Consider the following 27,713-nt stretch of genomic DNA (forward strand, 5'->3'; position numbering starts at 1 on the left):
TCCATCAAGGTTGTAAACTTGTAAGCCCAGCGGGTCGCGCTCTCAAAAAACCAGAAAATCACGGGGGGTAGGAAGCGATGTCAGGAAATAAAAGCAAAGAAGATGACTGATGTAAGGACTGCCGAGTTTTAACATTGCTCAAAATCGTTTGGTTGCTTGGAAAACCGAGTCCGGAGGACTCGTTTTAAATAATGGAACGAAAATTAAGACCGAATAAAAAGTAGAAAAGTCTGACAGGCCGTACTTCAGCTAGCCCTGTGAAGTTGAGCTGAATTTTTTGTTGATTCAATTCTAGCTCCCGCAAGCGTAGATCATAGACAAACAGTCAACATTATATTTGGCAGTGCTGATCCAAGCTTTTCGCTGGCACTGCCGAATGTTGCCAATCAGAGCACCGTTTAGGGACAAGAACTGCTGTAATTATTTCGATATACGGGAGGTAATGGACTTTTAAGGACGAAAAGCGGTCATTTCTCGCAGGCTGCGGGATCAGTAGTGTAATATGATCAGGCAATAGAGATTATGAAGAAAGACATCGATTGGACACACGTAGAAGAGATATCGTGGATGCCAAAAGGGAATGAAAAAAAGTTGGTTAAGCTGAACACCCTCCAAGCCTAGACAGGGGAAGTCGAGTGGCAGAAGTCGGGTTCCAACCACTTACCTTCCAGGCAGTAAATTCGCGCTCGAAGCACTTGAGCCATCTCGTCCCAAAATGAACTAGACGACTGGTTGTTTGTGGCCGGAAGGAACTTACCATGCTGTGACGGTTTGCGCGCCTTGATAAACCCCCGGGTCTGCTGGAGTGTACGCGTGACATTTACAGTGCCTCATATCAGGTCGGTCAATGGCTTGGGGTACCATAGGCTGGGGTCAGAACGGCGGACTGTCTTCTAAAAATGCAGGCTGTTTTGACACTAATCACTGCTGCCTTGCGGTCAGGCTTTTGACCAAAGGCTTTGGTCGAGGACCCTAATCGTCCTCCTGTCTAAGTGTAGGCACTCTGAAGTATCCCGGCTTATGTACAACCATGAATTACACGCTTACAAATGCTTTCATTGCACGTCGCTTGTCGCGTGGTACCATTAGCCTGATCGCCGTCTTTGCTTCCTAGGACAGGTAAGCGGAAACAGGCTACTGCTTCCCCTTTCACGTATTCGCTCTTCTCCCCTCATCACCCCGTTTCCAGCGACATATTCACAGACCGATTCCTAAGAACTGACAGATTCCCAAAAATACACTCATTTGCATATCGTTTTGGTTTTTGATGGGTGACTCATTTGGAACCCAGCTGAATCTCCGCCGCCGAGTGTCACTAGCTGCAGCTGACTCGGCCGCCACGGCCACCGACACTCCAGTATAGCATTGAAGCCCAAGTGTCCTCATCTGGTGTTGCTGCCTATGTTGGTGATGATGATGGTTCAGCCTTGGTTCGCCGCACATCAAATTTGTAATCACTGCTCAAGATACTTGATTGGTCCTACTCATTTCTCTATCGTATGATGTACATAATCTATGCTACAATATGGATGCCGGGGAATACTATGGCAGATACACTGTCCTGTTTTTTACCCATGTTAGTCATACAGGCGGCTCCCAAATCGCGTTTGCACGAAAAAAATTACGCATTGTCGCTAGCCCAACTGAAGAGTTTACACTTTACAGTAGAAACGACTATGTGGCCCTTTTAGGTCTTCCTGAAAATTATCTCTCTTCTGACCTTCAAACGAGAAGCCCCAATCTTCTTAGTAGTAGCAACTAAGATTCCCCCCATCATGACCATATTTACACTTCCATTATAAAAATGGTAGAGTGGGTGCTAAGGTCACATTAGGACAACCGCCGGTCTACAATAAATTCTAATTTGTACCCAACCAGAATGATTATTTTCGACCGTTAACTTCAGTGATCGCTTCGGAATGCATTCGTTGCATCGATCCTGAAAGCCGTACTTCCGAAGTGGCCTTCCTTGAAAATAGGTGTGTCAATACGTTCCTCCACTCACTTCAGGGGTATAAAACCCTAATTGTTTTGCAAGAAGTGCACAGCTACTGTTTATCACTATTACGTGACTGAAGCCATGTTCGCGTGCATGAAGTTATCAAGTCGTCGGGCAAATGCCTTCTCACTCCTACTGTCCCGAAATGACAAGGCAATTTTTTTTCCTCAATTTCGGTCATGATTACAGTGATCTGTTCAGTGGTCCTCAACCCCTAGTTGTCACTCTCACCAGAATTTCTGTGAAATAGCTAGATGTAACCCACTCTGGTAACGCTTGATACACCGATATCCAGGCTATCTGTAGTAGAGTTTAACCTCCAACTTTTCGCAGAGAAGGACTTCTGTTCTCCGCCGGTTGCATTCATATATTTGTTGTCTCTTTTATTCGCCTCACATCGCTGTGTCCTTTCCATACTGATCTTCGTCAAGGCTTATTGTCGGATCTGCAAATAATCTTCCCAACTGATGTGAAATGTCTAGGATCATATTGGTTGATTTTGCCGAAGATAGGCGTTTTGATGAGCACGAGAAAGCTCACTGACCGTAAGGTCCGTTGCTTGAAACCAACCTTTGAATCTCAACTGCTCCTGTTTAGGCTTTGGCAAGTTGGCGGTATGTCTTCCTTCGTGCTAGGCACCGAAAGGAGTTTATCGCTAAGGCATTATATTTACTAGGCGCTTTCGTTATTCGAAATTTTCAGGCAATATCCACTCTCTGCACCGGTCAATCATCAGCCTTTGGGGGGACCAGGGACAAGCGTTTTCAAGCCACGAGAGCGTGTAAATACTGACGAAACCATACAACTGTGCCGCTAATCGATAGCGGAAAAGTACGTGGTCAGGTAACGCACAGCGCAACATCCGTTGGACACGTACAGGTGCGTTTGATAACGCGTGTAATCATATGATCGCAATCACTTCCTGTCACATACCATCTGTTAAGACACCGAAGTCGATTTTTCATCAGGTTCCAAACTCGTCCGTCTTTATGAAAATGATTGTAATGCTTCCTTAGCATATGAGTTCTGAAATTAGAGGTTGTCCAGGCAATTGCAGCTTTCCTGAAAAAACGGTGGCTAGGTAACCTGTAACACCAGTGATTTTGTAAAACAACTGGATGACGAAAATGATGTGGTGAAGACTTCAAAAGGCGATTTTATGCGTAAGTGCACATCGAAACAGCCTTTCGCGTTGTAAACTGTTTTCGGCAAGGCAGCCAAAACACGGAGAGTTTCTGTCCATTCAACACTGGTGTAGGTGCTGAGTTCCGGACCAGAGAGTTTCTGTCCATTCAACACTGGTGTAAGTGCTGAGTTCCGTGATTGGATCGGTCGTGCGTGGGCATCGTCTAGCCGTTAGTGGTTGGTGTCCTTGTTAGACTCCCCAAGACCGGGGCTTGTGTGCCCAACACACAGAACCTCGAGTGTTGCCAAAGTTGTGCGTCACACTAGGCAATGCGTTGGTGATGTGAGGATGGAAGTTGACTTTAAACAGCGCGCCTGGCAGGATTCCCGGCGAACCTATCGTAAACTCTTGCTCCAATCAGCCAGCAGTGACTAAATAGGTTAGTAATTCAGCCTTAATACCCCGGCTTATTGCAGCGGTTTCGGCGTGGATTATCGACAGGCGCAAAGACTACTGAATCCCAGGAAATAACTGATTCTGAAATTAGCATAAATAGTGGCAAACGAGGCCCCTATCAGTATACGTTGTGGGTTCGACAGAGCTGAAAATTCGGTACATTTATGAGGAACCTGATGGATGAACTGTGCGAATAATTTCGGTTTGCCTACGTATCTACTTCGAAAGACATTTCTTAACGTCGGTCAGGGATCGAGATATCTCGCCGTTGACTGGGAGAATCTAGGCAATGTATCGTCGAAGCATACCGTTTCCGATTTTGTGAACTGTAATTTAGTCAGATTACCCAAGAAGTCCGTACGCCAAGAGCTATCGCGCAAACAGTGGTTTGCATTTCTGTCTGCAAATGTTATGCTGTTTTGATCCGTCTGCTTACCACGAGCTCGTATGCACGTTGTGCTTTACCACGCACACCTTACTGCGTCACGTAGGCAATTTTGAACCACCATAACGTGATATAAAGTACTACTTGGATTACATCGCGACTTCTCTGCAACGTGTTTTCGAGCAATTTTTTTACGTATTTGAGTGGCGAACTGAAAAGCCTTTGCGATAGTACTTTCACTAGCTGGCAAAGATGCTTGGAAATAGGTAACGTTGGTTACAAGCTGAATAGCGGTTTTTTAAGAACTTACCTTGAAGCGTACGACAAAAATACTCACCTTTTTCATAGATTGATCTGAAATCGCAATATGGTTGTAAGTTGTGGCATACGTAGAATGCACGTTCAGATCACACAGTATCCTCCAGTCCTACAGCAATTACTCTGATGAGTCCACGCCAAAGGAAAGAAGTACTGGACCAGAGTTTAGCTTTCATTAGATCCCTGCATATCCTTGGCCATACAGGAGTTTGAACTCTGGAAATCTGACATGCGAGGCTAGTGTGCTACGACTACTTTAACAGCGCACGTTATTTCCACCTGCGTTATCGTATCTTAACGCGCAAACTTGTTTACTCTTGAGCGACAAGACGTCGACCTAATAACTCTTGGTGGTGACGATTGACTGATCCGTTCGCAGGACGGATGCAACCAGCTACGTCTAACCATAAATTGTCCACACTTGTCAATCCACATACAGCGTGCGCTGGTGAGCTGACGGTAAAATGCTCATCTCGCATGCCAGATGCCCAATTTTCGAACCCTCAAGGATATACACTACTAATGAACAATAATAGCGGAACCCGAGTCCAGTACTTTTGTTCCTTGTTGCGCACTCATCAGAATAATTGTGCCATGGTGGGGAAAAAATGCTCAAATTAGAATAGTTTGAAGTAGGATATTTCAATGTCTTGGGGATATTTTTTAGATGGAAACGAACGTATACAAGGATCCATGACAAGTGTTTTTACTGATGTCGAATTTTGAAGACAGGTTTCTCGGAAGCTTGAATGCGGTCAAGTCTGTAACTATCATTCGAAGAATATTCTCATTGTAATCAAAGGAAATACTAAAAACCGGTGTCCGGTAGTTTCCTCCACATTAGCATCCTCATATATAAGATCAAACGCGACTGTTACCCATACACCATGAATAATTTGAGTTTGTAAGTTGGTGTACAAAAGGTTCACTTCAATGTTGTTATTTTTCTGAGATACGTTATTCGGAGGTGCTGACTTCCAGATCCACACCTTGTGGTTTAAGTGATGGTGTAAAAAAGTTGAGCTTATCGTACCACTTTGTTCTTGAATGAAGTGACTGATCTGCTAGTCCCGAGCTTTGCGAGTATTCAGAATGGAAGCTGTAAAACCAGACTGCGCGTGTGCTCATCTCTGTTGGCGTCAGTCAGCTACCCTACGCTAACCTTTAGCAGATCACTTTCGTTGTCCAATACCGGTTTTTGTTTGTTTTGTAATTCGCTAATTTCGTGTCATTTGGGTTCACGTAAAACATTAGGTTGACGGAAACTGCCAAGTTGGTGAGTCCCAAAAAGGGCGGAACAGATCGTGGACTCTCGAAAAATTTTCAGCAACCTTATGGACAGTGTGTTACGTCTGCACAACAATGTACTGCGATATCTCGAATATCTTACCGTATGAAACATGCGGCGGTACTGTGCAGCGCGCTCAGCGGAATAACATTATAAGTGACAGACTGAGTTGAGTCTTCCATGAAAACCAGACTTGCGAACAAACGAGTGTATTTCACGATGGAACCACGATAAAATTACGAGTGTCTCAGTCTAGCATCATTCAAGCTACTTTCGCAGAATATTTTAAAATAAATAGCTCACTTAAAAAGGCTTTATTCGATGTATCAGACACGTGACACCGCAACTTCCGGTTTGACCTCAATGTCTACATGTCTCTGCCGGTCAGGATTTTGATGCCGTGTATGCCTGAGGATTGGACAAACCTTGTTGTTTTCATGATTCAAGCATGCTTTAGGGTACCCTCCAATAATGCACCCACGGGAGCTTCCTCATTAACAGAAGCATTGTGAATTCAAAGCTTAGATGCTGAAGTTCGGACTGAATTCTGGGTTTCTGTTTAAATATTCACGGTCCTAAAAACGCTGACCGTTTTGCAAACGGGCTTTCCGAATTTCAGTAAAAACATTCGATTAGCTGAATATTGAGATGGTGACAGTGTATACAACAACTAGATGGCAAAATAACGAACGGCAAATTTCACAGACATATTTCTACGAAAATACACACCGACCGTTTAAAATATGCATACAGGTCATTTGCTAGTTGCATGATAGCCATGTGCTTACGAATATATCATTCAGCTGTAACAACCTTCCGGTGCCTAGCTGCCATGCCACCCGGAGGAAGCACGAGGGCTGAGATACTGCCAGGTCGCCCATGCCTAGACAGGGGAAGTCGAATGGCAGAGGTCGGGTTCGAACCACGGACCTCTCGGTCTTGTCAGCCCAGAAAGTACGTGCTCCGTAAACTGCGAGTCTCGAAAATATCTGTTCCGCTCAGTCGGCCGTTCCAATCCAGATTAATGTGTCCTCCACCATCGTATCCCCTAACTAGACTTTACCAACTAATTCCATTTCCTAGTTAGGTACAAAACGAAAAGTACACTGAAAAGTGAAGTATTAGTGAGTATGATGGCCGGATTATTCGATCGTTTGTGCGTATTCAAATAGCTGGGGACATTCAGTGCATTGACCAAATATACGGGCAGCTGATGACTACACAACGACTGCTTGTCAAATGAAACCCTGGAAAGATGACAGACAAAACTTGGGTTCCATCGATTAAATTCAGAATCCGAAATCGCCAGAGTAGTATATTTTCCCACTTCAAGTTGTGAATCACCTGAAGAATCACTGAATTTCTACTACTTATATCATATCTACTTGGTGTGCCCCTGTGCGTAGTACCTCGATCAAAGAATAAGATAGACATGTTTGGTGTGCTCCACTGCCTGAACTACGTATAGGGAGAGCAGGACTGCTACACAAACATTTCTAGTGAAATTATCTTAACACTATGTGTGCCAAACAGGCACCGCAAATGGGGAATTTCTTGTGAATTTGAGCATCTGTTTTGGAAAACGCTGATCCAAGTATTTAGTCTGTGACCCGGATAAGGGGTAAAACAGGCGCATGGAATCAGGGAGAAACAGATCCAGTAACCGAATTCTCCCTACGGTCATCAGACTTAGAGGCCGGTGACACACCACACAAGACATAGAAGCTTAGATTCGGTGAAGCGGTTCATCCAAAAGACAATCGGTGATCCGTAGGCTGACCTGCGCCCGAGGGAAACTAGCTACGTGTCGCGTCTTTCAAACAAAACTGACATCAGGCGGGGAGTATTAAAGCGATGCAGGTTTTGTCTACTCATGAATAGCTTAGACAGCCAGTTTTGTTGCTGAAATTCATTGCTTCATCTGACAATGGGATGGCATTTCGTTGGACAACACCCCCCATAACCAGTTAGGTGAGCTGCCGCCGTTGGGCACCAAACCACACTCAGGTGACACTGGTTTAAGGAGAACATACTAACACTTCTGAAAGGTCCTGTAGATAGTGACTTAGCAATAGTATTCTTAAGGTTTTTCACCACAGCCATTTAGACTCAATCCCGACCTTCCATATCTGGAACCTAAGCAGTGATCGTCTGGGAAGCGGAAGCTAACCACACCAGTTGAGCGTTACAATGGATACCGGGGATGGCCAGTAGAACCAATGCTGCCCCGTAACGCTATTGACCGGAGTTACTTTCCTTCTTCATTCTGGTTCCCTAAACTGTAAGTTTCAAGTACATTAGGTTTTGCTGTCCCAACATAGACCAAACTTGCCCACAACATCGCAATGTCGCTAATTTTAATCTCGAAATCCACCTACTCATGAGTAATTCGATCTCCTTGGGGTTCTTGCCCTGGTTCCCTGCTTGTCGACACCGCTCCGGATGTCGTTGTTCAAGCCACACCGTCTCAATTGATTAAATACATCGGTTAATCCCACAAACCCAATGAAAAGACACAAACATAGCTTGGAAAAAACGGACACCACGAAAATTCACCTTTCTAAGACCGAGTAGTTCCGAAGTAGCAGTAGCTACTTCTCCCGGTCCGGAAGCCGATACCTTGAGCGATGCATTAAAAAGTCATCTCAACCTCCAATAAGCACAGCAGAAATGGTGGATGGGTATCGAGATTAACTTCGCTCCTGAAATACATTCATTTGCGAACTAAATGGGTTTAAACGAGAGACTCAACTGAACCCAAGCCGTTTCCAAGCTTATATTCGACTGAGTCCCATCAAAACCAGGGCAGTTCGCGGAATGCGTACAACTTGGGTTCACGTAAGACACGGGTTTGGAAGAAACTCTGAGACTACGCCGACAAGATGAGGGCAAAGCAGGTTGTGGGTTGCCAAATTGTTTCCGGCAACCTTATGAATATTCTGTGCTGTCATGAAAACTTAACTCGTCTTTCTTCAACGATTCTTCACAGAGCCTATTCGAAAATCTGGATCCACTGGTGTAAGTCGTCCCAAATATGAATAACAAACAACTTGAAATGAACTAAACGCCGAACCGGGTTATTCTTGCACGATTCGACTGTCATTTTATCGACCACAGTGCAAATTAGTGTGATATTTTAAGCAAGCCTTTCTCAACACAATCAGCGGCTGGACGGTAAATCGGACGGAACTGTTATTGGTGAACAAGTAAGAGTTCCATCACACCCAACAGAGTTTCACGTTGACTTAGCTGATTGGATCTCCTTCTGCCTTAAATCTCGACCAACCTTGGAACCTAGTCACTTGGCCTGACGAAGCTTTTGTGTCAAAAACGAAACGTTGTCCAGCAATAAATCTAACGATTGTCACCAAACTTTTTTGAAAACGAAGTAAGATTTCTGTTTTTCGGAGATTTCGAGTGATTCTAGGAATTTGAAATCGATGTAAATGACCCGTGAAAGAAAAGCGATACCTTAGAAATTGGTTTTAGAAAGCGTTATACTGATAATTTACTTGTCACAGAAATATTACAACCGTAAGGCGCTGTGTTATGGTGATTAAGAAAAAAAACAGTGACATCGTTGGGAATGGATGGATGGTTAAGCCACAAACTTACTGACCTGACGGCCCGTTGTTCGAACCGAATCCTCGCGTCTTGACGGTTCCTGTCTAGACAACCTGGCCCTCGGGCTTCTTTCGACTGGTATGTGTTTGGCGCCGAAAAGGCACTACAGTTGGACGATTATTTGTTAATTATCCTAGGGTAAACGACAGTTGGGATACGGTATTTCCTTATTTCATACAATGCAAGTGTGACAAATGAAACGCAGATCCTTCGACACTTTCCACGGAGAGAGAGTGACCCTGATATTGAAATCTGACTAGTGGCCAAGCTGCATTCTTTCAGTGTTGGTATAGAAATGTTGAACAGGACTCGTTTCGTTTCAGGAGGGAACCAGCCAAAGAGGGAAAACACCAGGATAGAACAGAAGGGGTTGTTTTTCAAAACAGTGTTTAAACTCTGTACAATCCACAAAAAACAGGGAATGGGGGTCGCTATAAATACAGACTAGCGGCAAATACGATATCTCGTTTGATCTTCTCAATTGCTGGAGGGAGAAAAATGGAGTGGAAGAGGAGAGCTTTGTTAGTAGTTGACAATATCACGCTTCTTTAATGTAGACACAGTAAGACAGAGTAATGTTACTACGTACTTGTTCTGAGGCGTTAGTTAACGAAGATCCGAACGGACAAGGCCTAACAAGAGTACACTCGAACTTGTCAACTGCTGAGCGGAACGTGAGTTTGAGTTATGTCACACACAAAACTACTCGCGTTTTCACTATGCTTTTGAGGTAAACCGTAAACAGGAGCCACTACGGTCCAAAATGCCCAGTCGACGATATCCCATCTAATATTTGCACGTTAACCCGGGCAGTAGAACTGATTCATTGAGACAGACATTCGCTATCCAGTTCAGCCGCTTCGCTTGGGACAGAAGTTTACCACCTCATTCGGCTGCGTCATCATATGGGCGCAAGTGCCCATTGTAAAAGACTCACTAAGATAGGTGCCTATTTTCTAGCTGCTACCGAAAGCGTCGTATGGATAATCACTCAAGCGTTTCCGTTCAATCGATTTGATCTGCACCGGTTCCCAATGGTATTTCGAACACAGTTGATGTGGCCACCATTCTCCTCAAAGAAAATCATCACAGAGGGGCAACTACGCTCCTTGCGAACCGTGTTCAAAGAGGGCTACGCGATAAGTGTCAAGAGACCCTACTGTGTCTAGTTAATTATATGACTGAACATGCATAGGCGAGACGAAACACATGCTCACTGCGTTAAGAAAGTTATCAACCCTGAATGAGACCTCTCCAAAAAACCACTTTTGTGTTCGTCAAAGGCGCGTGAGTGCGTGTACACGAAGGAGTGTATTCCAGTCACCAAGAAACTTGTCTGCATACAGTACCTGTTTAAAAGGCAACACAGCCACCGAAGTTATCAGCTAGCAGGCTCTAGTTGAAGATTATTCAAAGCGATATAATCTTGGGTGTCGAACTAGTAGAAGCTCGGGTGGTGGTGATTGATCAATTGGCCGTCGGTCTGTTCGCCAAGCTCGGCAGTTAGCTTGCAAATGTTTCGTCCCCAATCGAGAAAACAACAATATTGAGCACTGATGATGTTAGGTTGACATCCGTCAACAAAATTTCGAAAGAGCTTACTGATACGCGTTTCTTCAGTGTTACCCTGTTCCTTTATTTGAGAATTATGAAAAACTATGTGGGCCGTACGACCAACTCCGACCCAGAGCCGAGCGTGCCTGTCTTGCATTCGAGGAGCTAAAGATGCGACCAGCACAACTGCAATAACCTAGTTGATAAAAGCCAAGCCAACCCAGCTCAGTCTTTCAGGGTGATTTACCAAGTGCGGCCTAGTCATCAAAGGGTCACTGCACCGAAACAGCAGAGCCGATTTCAATCAAGTCGCACCAACCATTAATCTGTCGTCAAAAATGTACTTGAGAGCAGCGAGTTTGCGATGGATGGGGGAGTGCTCCACGAGTCAAGCACCGGTTAGATGGGTAGTGCCTCCTAAGTAATGCATCTGCCATGCAAGCCAGAAGCTGTAAGCTGAGCACACGCACAAGTGCACTTTTTTGTGTAAGCTGTGCGCTTACATAATATTTAGTCCACATATTCCACCGCCTGACGAAGTATTCCGACCACCTATGGAGTTTGACAAAATGGAACAATCAGGTCCCGTGTCCGTTATGAGCTGAGTTGGGAGTGACAACACACTACGTACTCCAAAAGCGCCTGAGCTGCTGTCACAAGGTATTCCGTGGCGTTATCATTCGGCTGGCGTAACAACTAGTTACACCACCCTAGGGAAGCACGAGGTCTGAGATACCAATAGTATCCATGCCCCGGATAGCAGCAGTTGAGATCCCGGGGTTGGATTCGAACCACGGACCTTTCAGCCAGTAAGTTCGTGCCCTAGCCATCGGGCCATTTCGAGCAAGTTCCAAAGTAGGCCCTGAAGTGTTAGTGAGGTCTCCAGAAAACCGCTGAACACTGATTCATACTGACAATTGAGGATGAGCGGATTCAGCGGTTTAGCTGAGTTATCGAGCGTCAATGACCGCACTTAACCAGACGGGATCGCGTAGACTGTGTCTTACCCGAAGACAATACTCGGTTATACTGTATGTGTGAGAGAAAACCGCTAACGACCCTACTACATTACCCAGTCTTCTACCAACTCTGACCATTTGCGGCATAGCATTTCCGGCATTCAGCCGGAAAGCTGGGCTAACTCAACATGAAAGGGGACAATCGCTTACTAGAAACTTGTCTAAACTGAGTCGTTCAGGCCAGTACAACGAATGCGAGGATATTCAAACCACTAACCAGTGCTGTTGGCGAAAGAAACTGTAATCCGCATAGCTTGGTTGTACACCCCTCCCCCACCAAAAAATATACTATTGTAGCCAAAAAGAAGAGGAGTGGTTTCCCTTTGGGGGGCAGTGACGGAGGACGGGACGTGTCCCGTTAAAATTTCCCACAGCAGACTACAAAACCGAAATAAATTGAGGACTGTCAGTCACAGTTTTGTGTGATATGTGACCACCGACGACCATTATTCAATGGAATATGAGTTTGAGTGGACCAACAGGGCATTCTTGGCTTTGGAAATTCGCCCATAAAATGATAGACCAACACCCACCTTCGGTGAATTTTTCTTCCAACGTCGTACTTCCTATTGTCCGGGCTGCGTTGGCCATTTGCCGAAGCAACTCCTCCAGTAGCCTCAAGGTGCGTATGATGGTGCCTTCGAAAAGATCGGTCATTGAACAGACTTTGGCAAACGAGGCACCCCGTGTCCATGCATCAACCAGATCCATCAGATGAGGTTTGAAAGAATCCACATAGGCATCCTCGTCTACTTTGAGGCGACATTCATTGCTAATTCGAGCAATACGTCTGGCCGTATCCTACAAAGTGGAAGCGAAAAGATTAGGATGATGCAGAGGAAAATATTCAGTTATACGGAAAAGTCGTTCAGCTGTAGTACCCTTTCAGTGTCTAACTGCCATGCCGCCAGAAGGAAGCATGGGGGCTGGGATACTGCCAGATTCCCCAAGCCTTAGGAGGAGAGCTCGAGAGGCAGAGGCGGAATTCGAAGCACGGCCCTTCCGGTCAGTAAATTCACGCTCTGAGCCATCTCTCCCATTCACCCATACGCATAAACACAGTCTGGGCAATGACCCGGGATAGGAGTTACCCAGTGGCATTTGACCACGAGGCTAACCACACTAGTGATCACGCACACTAAAGTTCCTTCGTGCCAGATTACTTGACCAATCAAAGACTCGCATTGGTTGAGTCACTGACTGCCATGATGTTTACGAAACAGTGTCTTAGCGCCAGATTAGTTGTGTCGTGTCGCCTAAACAACTGACACTGTAATCATAAGTGATATTTGGCGGCACACGGATGTACAAATGATCGGTAGGTTTTTACACACTTGTTGGCGTCTATAGACAAGGCTTTGATTTCTACAGTCGATTCAAATGTGATTCGCTGTCATGAAAAGGAAAGTAGAAAGGTACTGACTGAGAGTGCCTTGGATGTGTCCGTTGTAGGGTACGAACTCTGAGTGGCCTCAGAAATCACTATGCGCCTTAATACGTTGGAAAAGTCTTCAATGAGTGGTATTCCTGAAGTCCTCAGTTATCCTGTTGCCAGCAGTACAGCACAGGCACAAAATAAACAAGTACACGTACTTGAAGTGTTCTCAATGCATCCGACAATTCCTTCGTCAGCTTTGGCATTTCAGAAGCGCGCTCCTCGAATACAAAACATGACAGCAACGCAGCGATATGTTCCGCTGAGAGCCGATTGAATACCCCGTCGAAGAGCAATTCGGTTAGAAGTAGCTCGTCAGCTGAAGTGATTTCACACGCAACACAACCTTTGAGTTCAATAACGTCATGCTCCGAAACGAAATTTAGTCGACGGAGCACACGCTTCCGAGCGGACAACTCTTCCAGCTGAACCAGAGATACTTTCCCACTAAGGTTTTTGGTCAGCTGTTCAATGCGCTGTCGTTGCTGCTCTTTTTTCTCAAACGCCCGTAAAAGCTCCGGCAGACGCGGATCGTCGTGGAGCCAGTGATGAGTGAGCCGTTCTTCGAACGCCTTGACTTTCTGCAATTGAATAATAGCGAAGATGAGATTGTACGAGAGTCCACTAGCATCCACTATGGTATCACATAAAGCAAGTGTTAAAAAAGGCTCGGGGAGACTAATAAAAGTCCAGATGGATGCAATTCATACGTCCGGAGTGATAAAATGGTATTAGGATAATCATACATGCGCCGTTTGAAGATACTACCCACGGTTAGGAAGATACTGTCATGTGTAGACGAAGCTTTTGAAGAGAATAAGAAGCATGGGTTGTATGATGAGCGGAAGGCATTCAGGAGAGAAAAGATGGTGTTTTTCAGAGACTCATCAGGTGGCAAGCACACCCCAGTGAAGGAAGACACACAAGTTATATACAAAAGGATCTGAAAAAGAGGCTCAGGATTGGAAACCTCTGATCCATTCGCAACATACCCTAGTAGAATAAGGCAGCTGGATCAAAACTCATCCCTTCTGGCTGAGAAATGTGTAAGGTTGCATACGCAATGCAATCAAAGCTTGATACATTCAAAGCTAAGAATTCACAGAACAAATTAGAGCAGGAGTATATAATAATACCGGAAAACCCAGGTGTTGTGTACCGAAATGTGACGCGACATATGAGTTCTATGGAACGAGCACCATAGTCTCACGAGTTCAGTCACGAAAATACTAACAGAAAGACCTATGGGAAGACGGAATTTCAGGTGACCTAATTACCAGAACAGAGCAGTCTGATTTTCGACCGCGTTCTTGAAGGTGGAAACGCTTCAAACAAAACGAACGAAAGATGGGGGAAAAACATGAACGTGTTTATCAAGCGCCTAGTTGTGCTTTAAGGATCTAAGGAACAGTAGTCCCCCTCAGGCATTGTCGGGAAGACAATCGGGGAAAAGTGTAGAAACGAACCTGAATATCGTGTTTCGGATATGCCAAGCACTCGAACTCTGAGACAGTAATGAAACCGAAAATGATCTACTCTGGCAGATGAACATATGGACGAAAACAAATCCACCGTATGAGGGGCTGGCAGCTTCGCTTACGCAGACAAACAACAAGATGGGATATCCAAAGTACAAAAGTGACCAGAACAAGGGCTTACTTCATTGATCTCCAGAAACTTCGGGTCCGAAATTCGCATATCTTCCACCGGATCTAACGGAGGCAGAACGCCACCCATACGCGTGATTACCTTCTCTATCGCATTCAACACACCCTGACGGGATTCTTTGGGCAACAAGTTGTTCGGGACCATAAGGCGAACTGCGCTGATCCCAACAACACAGTCCAATCGCACGGGGATGACTTCGGCTGAAGCCTGCTCACTACTGGTCGCGGGGTTGGCGGATGTGGTTGTATCAGGTTCGGATCCTCCCTCAGCTGGACGAAGTTTCTGAGGCTGTGTTGACAACAAGCAGTCGATCATATAGAAAGATTCTGGAGTCGAGCTACGATCTTGTCGGTGACGCTTTTTTAAGTTGATCACGGCACCCCAGCCGTAAGAACAGGTGTCGGTGGTGACCTGGGTAAATGATAAAATAAATGTCCGTAATGACGACTGGGACAGATCAAAACTGTGGTTAATTGTGAACAGTTCAGCAGACGGGCGCAAGTGCCCTTACCTTGATGAGTCGACCGGGCTGGAGGAATGGAACTATATATTGCGGTCGCCTAATGTAGTGCCATTGTTGTCCAATAAGATCATTGAGACAAAGACGAATTTGTTGATACGATTCCACAGAATCTTCATCCTCTATGCTGGTAGAGCAGTAAGAGTCACGGAGTTCGCTGAGTTCTGAAAGGAGACAAACCAAAAACAGATTGTTCAAAATATGAAATATGAAGCATGCTCCTTTGGACACCTGACTCCTGTCACAGGGCTTGCCGGTTTCACTGATGTCCTGTATTGTTGCTACTCACCAGAGACGTTTGCAAAGAATGAAAACTGATTCTGATCCCAGCAGCGGATACGGTATGACAGACTGAAGCCAAATTGACTGGTATCTGAATTGACAGTGCTGGTTCCGGTTCCCACATAACTCCCAAGATCTCAGCTCAACCACGCGCAAGCCAATCGAACCAGAGAAAGTCTGTAGAGTTCGTTTTCAGGTTTCTGGACAACGTGACTGAACGAGGGGATTCGTCACTGCCTTGGCGCAAGATACTGGCGTCTGAGGCAAGACACTGAAGGCCGAAAATCCGAAACGATCAATTATCCAAATTATTAATTATCCAGATTGTCTTTTTCAAAACTGGTCGTTGATCAACACTGCACCGACACAGGGTTCCGAGTAAAATAACATATATGAATTCCATGACATTCTGGAAGCACCAGAGTACTGAGAGATGAAGTGCTCATAGGCTCCAGTGACTGGAATGCCTCCACCAGATGGTCTGATGCATCACACATCACAAACGTGGAAAGTACGGTCTTTGACCATTTTAAGAGTGGCAACAAGTTTGTTGAGTTTACCGACCTAAAGCCTCTGGATCACGGAAGCAAGCTGTCAGGTCCCTCAAACTTGCAACAAGTTTGTTGAGTTTACCGACCTAAATCCTCTGGATCACGGAAGCAAGCTTTCAGCATGTTAGGCAGTACTCGATACTCCAACGACAGTCGTACAACTCAGGTTGACCACAGTAGTCTAGAGTGGCCTTCTGTGAAGAACAGCCTAGTTCCCTCAATTGAGTATAATCAGGCAACCGATAAAAATTGGATCACTAACTAGTTAACCTGACGACGAGTTAATGTGATGCGTTCCGTGAAAAAAACTGACGAGTTTTGTGTTCTGTTTCACAAATTCCGCCACGATGCCCCTGCAGACCACCTGGGGACTAGACGGAAAGGACGGTCTTTGACCATTTTAAGAGTGGCAACAAGTTTGTTGAGTTTACCGACCTAAAGCCTCTGGATCACGGAAGCAAGCTGTCAGGTCCCTCAAACTTGGACAGGGGGAGTCGACAGATAGATGTTCGAACCGCGGACATTCCGGTTAGTAAATTCGCGCTCTGACAACTGAGCTATCTTGTCTCAGATTCATACTTTTCAAACACACTAAACTACCCTAAACTGTTGCGCTGAGCAAGGCTGTCAGGAACGACCAAAATCATCAAGCCTTTCGCATGGATACTAGTAAAGAAGCTACCTTCGACCCAGAACGCGCTGCGCAATCATGATTATTCAGAAATTCCTGAAAACATGTGCCTCACACAATCAAAGGTTACGACCATAACAGTCTTCAAGAAGAATATATTCATTGGTGTTCCACTCGTTACTGGTACCAAAATGATAGCATTATAGGCACACCCAGCGCGGTCAGTTTCAGGGATTTGATCAATAACCGGGTATTTTTCAACTATTCCACCCATTTTACACACTGAAACCGTCCCCAATGTTAACGGGATATTCCCCAATTGGGCCGGACAGTTCCGATATCTCCTCGAAGGTACGCGCCAGCGTAAGTCAGCCCTCGTTGATACATTGGCCCCTCATCGTACGATGGAAACTGCAGTCCTCTGATACAAAGCCTAAGTGAGGACGGAGTCAGTGCAGAGATCTACAATATACCCAGTACCGACCTTCTCGGACTGCTCCATAAGTCGTCAATTCTTGGACGGTGAAAGGTTTCTGTCCGATTGAAGCGACTTTATTATTCTCCCACTTTAATGTAAGGTGAAGAATCCCTACGGAACAGCAGCTGCAGAGCAAGACAACCAGACGCTGCTGCTTTCAAAGCGTTGGGCGAACAATGGACACATACTAAGAAGGACAAGAGTTGTATTGAACTGGTCTTCAGGCTGAATGGCAAAGACCATAGCAGATATCCTAATTGAGATAGTATTTCGAACTCAAGTGAAAAAAACATCTAGCATGAGACGGTAATTCGGAGGTGACAGGTGTGCCACCTGGCACATCTAACTTTACGTTTGAAAAGCCAGTCAAAATGTGTTTTGTACACCTGTGAAACGGGGATTTTTGGCCAGCGATGTCCTCAAGGACATACAGCACAGGTAGGGTACATTTATCGACTTTCAGGAATTATTCAACTAGAAAGCTAGTCCAGTGGCGTTTAAATCGGTCATTTGGAAACTTGTTCACCGCCCACCTACCGAAGGGCAGGAACCCTAGGCTACGGTTTCCTTCATCACATGATGTGGAATCCTTGAGCATGGCCCACATCAATGGAAACAACATCAGATCGACACCGACGGAAACCCGAAAATCGACCGCCGTGCAAAGCCAACGTTTCTTTTTTGTCAAAGCAGAATCCTGGGTACTAGTGGTTGATCTGACTATCGTTGATCTGTTCGCCGAGCTTCGCAATTGGACACATTGACAGAATTCTGGGTAGCATCACGGATACCATAGAGAGAAGGGGATAAACTATGATCAAAACGTTCATGAAAAAATATTCCCAAAATAAGACAAGTCCACGAAGAGCGGAAGCGTTAGCTTAGCATGTGAAATCGAATCAGAAAGTCACAAGACCAAACACTGCATACCTCGATACATGACAGGTAGACTAGCATAGTTTTGGAATTGGCAAAAGCTGCGCTCCATCATGTACTCTGGATTGATTTCTTCCACTCGGAGAAGATTGAGCAACATGTTGTTCGTCAGGCGAAAAGCGGAATTCAGTGGAGGAGGAGGGCCCATCATGATTTGTCGAGCTGCTTCGTCGGTCATGGTCTCATCAACCATCAGAATCACCGTACCGCTGTCGTCTTTGCCTCGACGGCCTGCACGACCAGACATTTGGATGTATTCACCGGGGGTTATCTGAGAAAATCAGAAGCGGATAATGACAGAAGGAACAGGGAAGATCAGCCTTGACATCAGTCTACCGAGGTACAAAGTTGCTCAAGAGTCTCAGTCGAATTCGCTGAGTCTGTGCTCAAACCAGATTAGAACTATAGGATAACTGTAAGCATTCTAGTAAAAACACGGATGCGCACACTATTCGGTCGGCCCTGAATCCGCTTGCATTCGGTAATTCGATTTTATTGCAGGCAGGTGCTGTTTACAAGAACAAGTAAACTGTCTATGTTCAAATCATGCCGGTTTCACCGACCGTTTAATGCAGTACGAAGAGTCACATGGTCCTATGAACCAAGCCCTATTGTAAGTTGACATCTGAGTGTACACTTTGTTGAGTGGGTAGCTCCTGTCTCACTGACCGGGTAACACGAACAGGTAGTGAGCAGATGGATAAGACTCAAACAAACGAGGAATCAAGTTTGCACAACAACACACCGAGCCCTAGCCTAAAAGAGCAATGCAGTGTCTTTGAAAGACTGTTTCCAATCAGGTGATTGGACAACTAACCTCTAATGCGTATAGCCCTCCGGAACCACCATCTTGATTGAAAGGATCAAATAGAACGATGAAACTTTGTCCAAACCGGTGTGAAATTCAATTCACTGAAAGATAGATAATGTAAGCTGTCATTGACTCCCAACTGGTAGCTGAAAATTACGTGACCCGAAATCCTGAAAAAAGGGTAACCCCTGATTCTAAAGTGACAACTGTCGTTATCATATGGTGCTACAGACCAAGAGGCCGATCTTCCCAAAGATCAGTGTCTAAGCCGTCAGTAAGGACCCCAATCCTAAGCAGAAGTATTGTGAAACCAAACACGATCGCCTGCGGTGGAATTAAAGGCTAGCTTGTTAGTTTAGTTCTGGAACACGCAGAAGCATATAAATGCAATGCGGCGATGTCAGCGCTTTTTTATGATCGCCCTGAATATCACAGATCCGATGAAAGTAACGGCAGTACGGACTATGACCAGAGCTTACCCATCGATAACTCTGTCCATCATATTTGCGTGCTGATGTGAACAGAACGGTCCTTGCAGGCATATTCAGGCCCATAGCGAAGGTTTCCGTTGCAAAGAGACACTGTGAATGGAAAATTATCAAAGATGAGTAGGGATAAGGAAGTGCGTGGAGAAAGCGAGCCAAGTGGTAAGGTAAATGCTGATTCCTAAGCTGAGTTCACGTGAATGAGCTCCAAGTCGAATGCGGGAGCACAGACAGTTAATCGAACAAAGTAGAGAGAGAGTTACTGGAAGCAAGTCAAACACGCCACACAACCTAATACCTAGTGAGTTTGAGATTCCCTTGCGACAACTCCCAGTAAATAGATTCCCGCTGATAAATATCACTTACGCGGACGGGAACTCTGGAGCAAGATACATCAGCAGTCATCGACACTTAAGGATACTGCTTAGACAGAAAGCTAGTAAAGATCCTGAATAGACGCCACTGCCTTCAGGAGGTAGCGGTTGCAAGCGAGACTGATCAGAAAAATTGCAAAACCTAACATCAATGGATTAGCTTGGCTAACGCCAAAACATGGATGTGGCAGCTGGAGCCATACTCCATTCAGTGCCGGGTCTAGTCTAAAAGGCTGAAGTGAAAACTTCCGTCAATTCGTAAGATGTAGCGACCAAAAGACACAAGCACACCATGCCAGACAGAAGGCGACAACTAGTACATTATTATACCCCGGGGTTCGTAGCATTCTCAAGCTATGTTGTGGAGTTGACATGATAATTACATCGAATTACGATGGAATTCAATGACTGAATGGGTCGGTGCCTAAATCCTAGTCTTCTGCGGTAAACTCTTCTGATTTCACACTAGTCTCATGCATACGAAATGTCGCTATAGTGAACGAATAAACGAACTACTATTTGTTTACTGACGAGCACGAACTGAGCAGTTACAAGCTATTAGACAGGAAAGTAAATATCTCATCTGCACAGAGTTTTTTAAAAGTGAACATCCCCAAGTGTCATCTTGAACTTTCTTGGACATTCTTTTAACAGTAGACAATAATGAGCGAACACTCCAAAATGGTCCCCTAATTTCCGTAGCAACCTTCACCTTTCTAGAAGTTACTCGCATGCTTCATCGGTAGTACACACCGTTAAACTAGTAAGCATTTATCACATAAATTTCTACACCCGAGGTTAATGTCAAGAGTGAAGAGTCAAGGTCCCTGTATGGAACCACGAGATCCATACAAATGGTCCGATTGAAACTGCAGAGAAATAGTTTATTCGAAGATCAACGGTGATTCAAAATGATAACGTCGCTGTCCTGATAGAGAATCTTGGAAGCAACTAGGAATCGGTGACGAAGACCAAGACTTCAACTAACAGTTAATGTACACTGTATATTGATCGATTTCTGTTCTTTGATTGTTTCCTTCGGGTTTCTAGTAGATGTTCCACATCACACAAAAACGAACAGAATGGGTAACCAGTGCTATCGCATCCGGGTCCTCTTACCCAAACCTGTTGGGTCACCGCGTCACAACTTACACAGCCCGATTGGTAACGAATCATGGAATGCATATGTATTTCAAACGAATTCATATATGAATCTGTTCTGAAGTATGACCACCATACAACCAGGAATCAGGACACGGGATGACCAGTTGTTTAAACATGGACAACGAAAAAGCAAATTCCGAACTTTGAGTATTGCTGGTGGTAGCTGTGTTTTGAGGACACACATGGACTCGAAACCCGTCTTTCTAACGAATACACACGGGAGGTAAAGCTAGTCCATGAAACTATCTTGTTTGGAGAAATAAAAAGGAAAACCTTAGAGTTCCACCCAAGGATTCCTTATTTTCATTTGCATAATGTGTGCATGGACCCACGTTCAACACTTCCCGGGGCTCCGTTCCTCAACATGCATAATGTGTGCATGGACCCACGTTCAACACTTCCCGGGGCTCCGTCTCCTCAACATTAAAAGAAAAAAAACAGAAGCCCTGGGAAGTTGCCTTCAGTGGAAGGCGACACTCATCAATATGATTGACAGCAATATCAAAAGAGAACAGTAATGCACCAGTGCCGTAGAACAATGTCAATTCATTTGAGGTACGATTTCAGTTAACCTACTAGAAGCATTCCACGTACCTAAATCTCTAACACCTGGTCAGGCAACACGGACAGAAACTGACGGCATGAACCCTATTGACATAGTCCCATATCTTTACACCTAGTGGAGCGCGAGACACATTCCGATCAGGTTTTTCAGTAACTGCTACCCTTTTGTGAAAATGAGAAAAACGTCATTCGCATAATCCAAGACGAGAAGGTTCTCACGAGGAGAGATCCGAGCATCGGAGTTTCGCAGATTCTTCAGTTTGACTCATCATCTCATCAAACAAAGTTGGACAGATTGAACATCCTTGTCGATACAAATGCTTGTCAGACAGGCCTTGGAGACATCCACATACGCTCTCACGTGACCCCAAGTGTGTGGAAACAAAGAGTGTATAATATTCACAGACTTCTGGGGTATATCCTGTTGTACAACTGTGGTGAAAAGAGCAAGGCGATTGATGGGATCAAACGCAGCATCCAAATGAACCTCAGCAGCGTTGAGTTTAGCCGTCTGCGCGTTCGTATTCCTGGCAACCACAACAATATCTAAACCCTTGGCCCAATGTAATCAAAAGTTCAAGATGTCGCAAAAGGTCTTTGAGTACCATATCAATAGTCTGTTGGGGCGCAAGCGGATATAATATGGGAAGAGATTGTCATCGCGTTTCCGAGATTCTTGCGCTGAAGTTGCCAGACGAACTGAACATAGGAAGGTGAGTGTCAACGGACATCAAACCAAGCATAGACCTTCCAAACAACAACTTTTCAAAGATCGAGATAGCTCAGTGATTAAAACGCGAACTTACTGGCCGAAAGGTTTAATCTTCGAACCCAACACCAATATCACGGCTGCTCCTGTCTAAGCATGAACAACCTGACAGTATCTCAGGTCTCGTGCTTCGTTCGGGTGGCATGTTAGCAGGGCACCGAAAGTGGTGCAGCTGAACGATTACTTTACTTCAAATCGATAGAGGCTTCTTGAGTACCATAGATAGGACAACGGAGGCGAGAAGCAACGGATGGGGAGGTCAGTTCAACAGTCATAATTATGTCCTGGATCTTCGTTTCAGAGAGAACAAATCAATGAAAAACGAGTTCAGCGTATTCGCAAGATCAGTATATTGTCCGGCCTATTTCATGGTGCGAACTCTAATGGCTGCCAAGCGAGCTGTGTGTCAGGGTTTGAATGATGATTTCGAAATGTCTAGGGCAATGGCGAGCGACACAAGTGGCTAACGTCAATGGGCGATGGAGCTATCATAACACCAGCAACAGAGTAACGTGGAAGAGAACGAAAATGTGAAGCAGACAGAAAGCAAACGCCGTCAATAGTCTGTTTCTGCCTACCCCTATCCTACTCTATGCAAGAAGTAAAGCAATCCGGTTGATGGCAACGCGGAACAGTTGGTATGGCATGAGGTTACTTGCACTCGTGCGACTCATGGTTGCACGTGGACTGAGTTGCTGCCACGACGCCAAGGCCTAGGACAGGAGGATGACTAAAGTCTTCAAACGAAGTCTTTAGCTCAAAAGCTAAACCGCACGACAGCGGTGGTTTGCATAAGAAGGCCAGAGCAGTTCAGATTTCTGAGGAGTAAACAGCCATGTGTTCACCTTTGAGCTGGAATACCAAGAGACGGTGTTGGTTAAACCTCTACGCATTGACCAACCTGGTCTGAGAGGTTCAGTGAGTGTCACGTGTACACTCCCCAGTATAGTCAATCGGTTTTGAAAATGCACAAGCTGTCACACTGTAGTAAGGCCCAATCTTATCGTGACGGCAAGCGAACCTTGGCGAAAACCCCCTCCGTTGAGGAGAAAAAATCACGATATCAAGAGGAAACCAACCTTGATCAAATTCTCACCGAAGAGGATTTCCACCGTCTCCTTGAGCAGAGGGAGAAGGCCACCATGATGTATACCCACACCACGACGTAGTAGAGGCAACACGCTCTCCACTTGCGGTAAAGACCGATCCTCGGAAGAAAGACTATCAATGGCATTGCGGAACACCTCATCTACAATCTTCTTTTCAGCATCTGTGGTGGGCGAGATAGAGAGGAAATGTGGAGGTATATGTTGAAACACGTTGATAAGTAACCACTCATCAGAAAAAGACGGTTATCATTTGAAGAAACGTACCGCTGGTGAAGTCGAACTTGGCCAGTTGGAGAGCATAGATCTCGCATTCCTTCTTACTGAAACTGAACACAATGATAGGTTCCAGACTACGATGCTTAAGGAGCCTCACAATTTGTATGACGTTGTTTTCTGAACCTGTTAGTGATGGAAACACAGAGAGAGTAGATAAGCAATAAAGAAAGGAAAAAGGGAGCAAGACGGTTGACCAAGATAGTTGTAATAGACCCTTAAGAACAACGATGCTGGGTCCTCATTCAGAATAGCAGGTTGTTCATTTGATTTGGTGGGGCTTCTCCTGATAGTATCGAAACTGGCAGTTAGGTAGTAGGCGACAACCTGGGGTGTGATTACGTCCAAAACGCAAGATCAAACAACCAATCAACCAATAGGAATGCGCACCCAAGCAACCAACCAAAGCCTGATGAGCGAAAACTATATAATTCCACACATTAACCCGGTCTGTAATGAAACGTTTTCAGCACCAATGCCAAACTAAGCAAACAAACGAACATCAACAGACCAACCTCACTTGCATTACACTTAGTGTGACAATGTCTCAGTGACTCGTGCACTGGCGTACAAATCGTTCAGTCCGTGAAATCAGGTCCCAGCTAGGTGTGCCTTTATGAGAAATTGCTCTAACTCACATCAAGTGATGTGGAGACACCGTAAATTGAAATGGCGACGGGTCAAAATATTGGTTGATGACTTTGAAGTCAACCGAATATCCTTAAGAAATATCCTATGAAAGAATCCAGCCGGAGCTGAAGCCAATATTTTCTTGACGGAGCACTACTCATACGGTTGCCAAAAGCTCTTCGATAGCTCCACTTCCGGTTTCGCCATTCTTCTGGCTCATCAGGTGGGAGCAATCCCGAGTTCGTGCAACACATTCAGTAGAATGTTGGAATGCACTTGAGCCTTCCGTCAAAACCAAACCCGCCCCTAATTATTCGGTGAACTACACCCGGGTAAGCGATAGAATTCGGTGGACGTTCCACCTTTGTAGCTTCTTACTTTAGGACAGGGTAGAATAAGTCATTCTATGGCGTCCACTATCCATGAACAATGGCAAACAAGGTCTACGAACGAGTTCTGTTTTTACCACGACAGCAAGGCTAGATTTCTAGAAAGACCGCCATACTGTACAACACAACCTGCAATTGATTCAACTGTCTAGGAGAAACTCATCTAAATTTGGAGTGTACGACTGCTAATGGGGGTAAATTCGACAGTAAGGGACTGAAAGGCCTGAGGACAGAAATACTACCAGTGTTCAAGCCTGCATAGAGATAACCGAAAATCCGGGGTTGGGTATAATCTACATATTCGTTAGAAACGAACACCCTAACCAATCGGGTGTCACCCTCATCAGACCTAATCGCCAGATTCCAACCATCAAGCAACGACGATACTTGGGAACCGAACAAAATGCGATTGAACCAGACAGGTGCATAAACCCCGAGATTCACTCACGTTTGTTTCCAATGGGCTTTTTCCGCTCAGGATCGGTGGAGGACATGAAAGACCGCATCGCACGTTCAAAATTGTCCTCCAGGTATTTGCCCTGAAATATAATTGCATACAAGACCAATCACAACGAGATATACACATGGCTAACTTGAACCAAATCCAAAATTGAAAGGTTTATCCTCGAGGGACTGCGTAGCAGACTTTTAGACAACTAGAACGGTGACGCCGATCCGCTACGGTTACAAAACGTTAGCATGGCGACCCCAGTACGACTGCTAGTAAAGAAATGAGTAACGTTACTACTGTTTTTGAGGCATACTTTACAAGGTTTCTCTAACTAGCATTTTATCCGGTTTACCTCACAGTTATCAGAAGTAGTCAGTAAGGAAACACCCAACCAGTGCTCACCTCATCCAGTACAAGATAGAGACCTTCGCTTCCAACTGGATACAGATAATGCCGTAAGGGAACCGGACGGCAGTCAGAAGCCACGACGTGACAAGGTTGATGATGCAAGTGGGCGATCCACTCGGCAAACTGCCTGGCGTTCGGGATGGTCGCACTGAGAAACACATACCGAACACTGTCGGGTAATAAGACCAATGTTTCCTCCCAAACCACACCCCGTTCCGGATCGCGCATGTAGTGAATTTCGTCAAATACCACCCAACCGACCTCACGCATCATAGAGGCACCCCTGACAAACAAATGAAGAATAATGAAACAGGAGGAAGATCAGATGGGTTAAAGCAATAAATTAATGGTCGAGGAAAAAATCACATTCGTGCTACATTGAGACCCGGACAAGGCGATGACGGATATCTTGTTTACAACGGTTTTCAACCGAGCGTGCAGTACAAAGACTGCCTCTAATTTCTTCGAACAACATCAGCGCCAAGGATAAGGCCACATTCTATGACGCAAATATAGCGCTCACCGATCAAACCGTATCACGAATTTCAACAATGCCGAAGTCTTAACAGTCAGCTAAAACTAGGCATCAGTACTACTAATCAAAGCTATTGCCTTCAACGCATAGCTCCTTTTCAACCCCCCCCCCCCGCTTGACAGCCTACGGACAGTGCTGGATTTATGCACCAATTTACCAGCTCGCGCGTGCAATGCGCAGCTACCTATCCCCCCCCCCAAATCATCGGTGAACGAAACTGCGGAAGCTACAACCACTGTACGACGAGTACGCGGTTCTTACAGCTGACAATAATGATGATGATGACTACCAAAGAGGATATGGAGTGCTCAAGCCCGAAATCGGCTTACGGTCTTCTGGGTTACAGTGAGGAATGAATCGCCTTATGTGTAGATCTCCGTGCACAGACCGTCGTCTCTTGGTCGCAGCAGTAAGTGGCGTTCGATTTACTCTGTCATCAAAGAAAAATGTAATGAAGCAAACAATGCTTCGAGGTCCAGCCAGGTCTATATTTATGGCATCGAAACAGCGATTGCTAGGATCGATTAGGATTCGCCGACGGTTGACTACCGATAGTGACATGTTTTGAGTGCTTAGTCACTGAAACCTTCAGACAGAGCTGAACGGGAAGTGTGTACTCTATGATTTCCGATCGAATTTGGCTGAAATCGTCTCCACCTCAGTATCGCTTGCAATGAACTCGAGGGTAGCGGTCTTCCCTGGTCCGGACCAGCATCGTTTAAGGATAAGGAACAATGTGCGATAGGTGCCTAAGCGTTCAAAATCAGGATCAAACAGCGCCCATGGGCAGACAAGTGTGTCCTAGTCTAGCGACAATTAGAAAAAGAAGCTCAAGGGATTTCGTCCCGTCAGTGAGGCCAGTTTATGCTTGAAAGCCGTTTCGTTTTTGTTTGGAATCGTCAGCAATGCACATCTGACAAAAGTAAGAGTTTCGAATCCGCGACCTTCCAGCCAGTGTTCGAACACTTGACCGTTTGGTTATAAGAGGCTGAGGCAGTGTAATCAACTCTCACCAAATCTCTTCACATCACCATGAAAGATGCAAGCAGAGTCCGGAGTGGATAAAGTGGTATCAGCCTCGACGATTTCCTTCAAACTTACTAAACTGAGAGTTCCGGTAGAAGAGTTCATTTGAGTGAAAACCAAAATCTTGGCCTCGAAGTAAGGGTGAGCCAATGGGGGATGGAGCTCACAATCAACTATGGAAGGCAAATAAAGTAACTATCACAATTAATCACTTAACGTACCATATTGAAAAAACTGGCCTCAAAAAGAAGCTGGCAAACGCAAGTCTTAGACATAAGATCGATGAAAAAGTAAACCCACTATGCAGTTGTATGTGCTTCAGGCTTTTTCTAATCGCCTAACTTGGAGATTAAGCCAAAGGGATTGAATTCACTAGTGTCGGGAGTCATTTGTTAAAAGGTCCCAAAATGCGCGCAACTATATATATATATATATATATATATATATATATATAT

General features: G+C 45.2%; 1 protein-coding gene across 1 annotated transcript in view; it reads right to left on the reverse strand.

The window, feature by feature from the left end:
• Positions 1-9,566: 9,566 nt before the first annotated feature.
• The window catches only part of T265_06266 (hypothetical protein), a gene marked incomplete at both ends in the record, with an annotated part of 38,173 nt that continues 20,026 nt past the window's right edge, over positions 9,567-27,713 (reverse strand). The window contains 10 exons of the mRNA XM_009171486.1: positions 9,567-9,680; positions 12,303-12,570; positions 13,363-13,785; positions 14,864-15,283; positions 15,384-15,556; positions 18,265-18,541; positions 23,517-23,707; positions 23,811-23,945; positions 25,287-25,377; positions 25,692-25,980. Of these exons, the coding sequence (XP_009169750.1) occupies positions 9,628-9,680; positions 12,303-12,570; positions 13,363-13,785; positions 14,864-15,283; positions 15,384-15,556; positions 18,265-18,541; positions 23,517-23,707; positions 23,811-23,945; positions 25,287-25,377; positions 25,692-25,980 (2,320 nt within the window). The remainder of the gene's footprint in view (positions 9,681-12,302; positions 12,571-13,362; positions 13,786-14,863; positions 15,284-15,383; positions 15,557-18,264; positions 18,542-23,516; positions 23,708-23,810; positions 23,946-25,286; positions 25,378-25,691; positions 25,981-27,713) is intronic.

Source organism: Opisthorchis viverrini (assembly GCF_000715545.1).
Source record: "Opisthorchis viverrini unplaced genomic scaffold opera_v5_131, whole genome shotgun sequence".
Lineage (NCBI taxonomy): Eukaryota > Metazoa > Platyhelminthes > Trematoda > Opisthorchiida > Opisthorchiidae > Opisthorchis > Opisthorchis viverrini.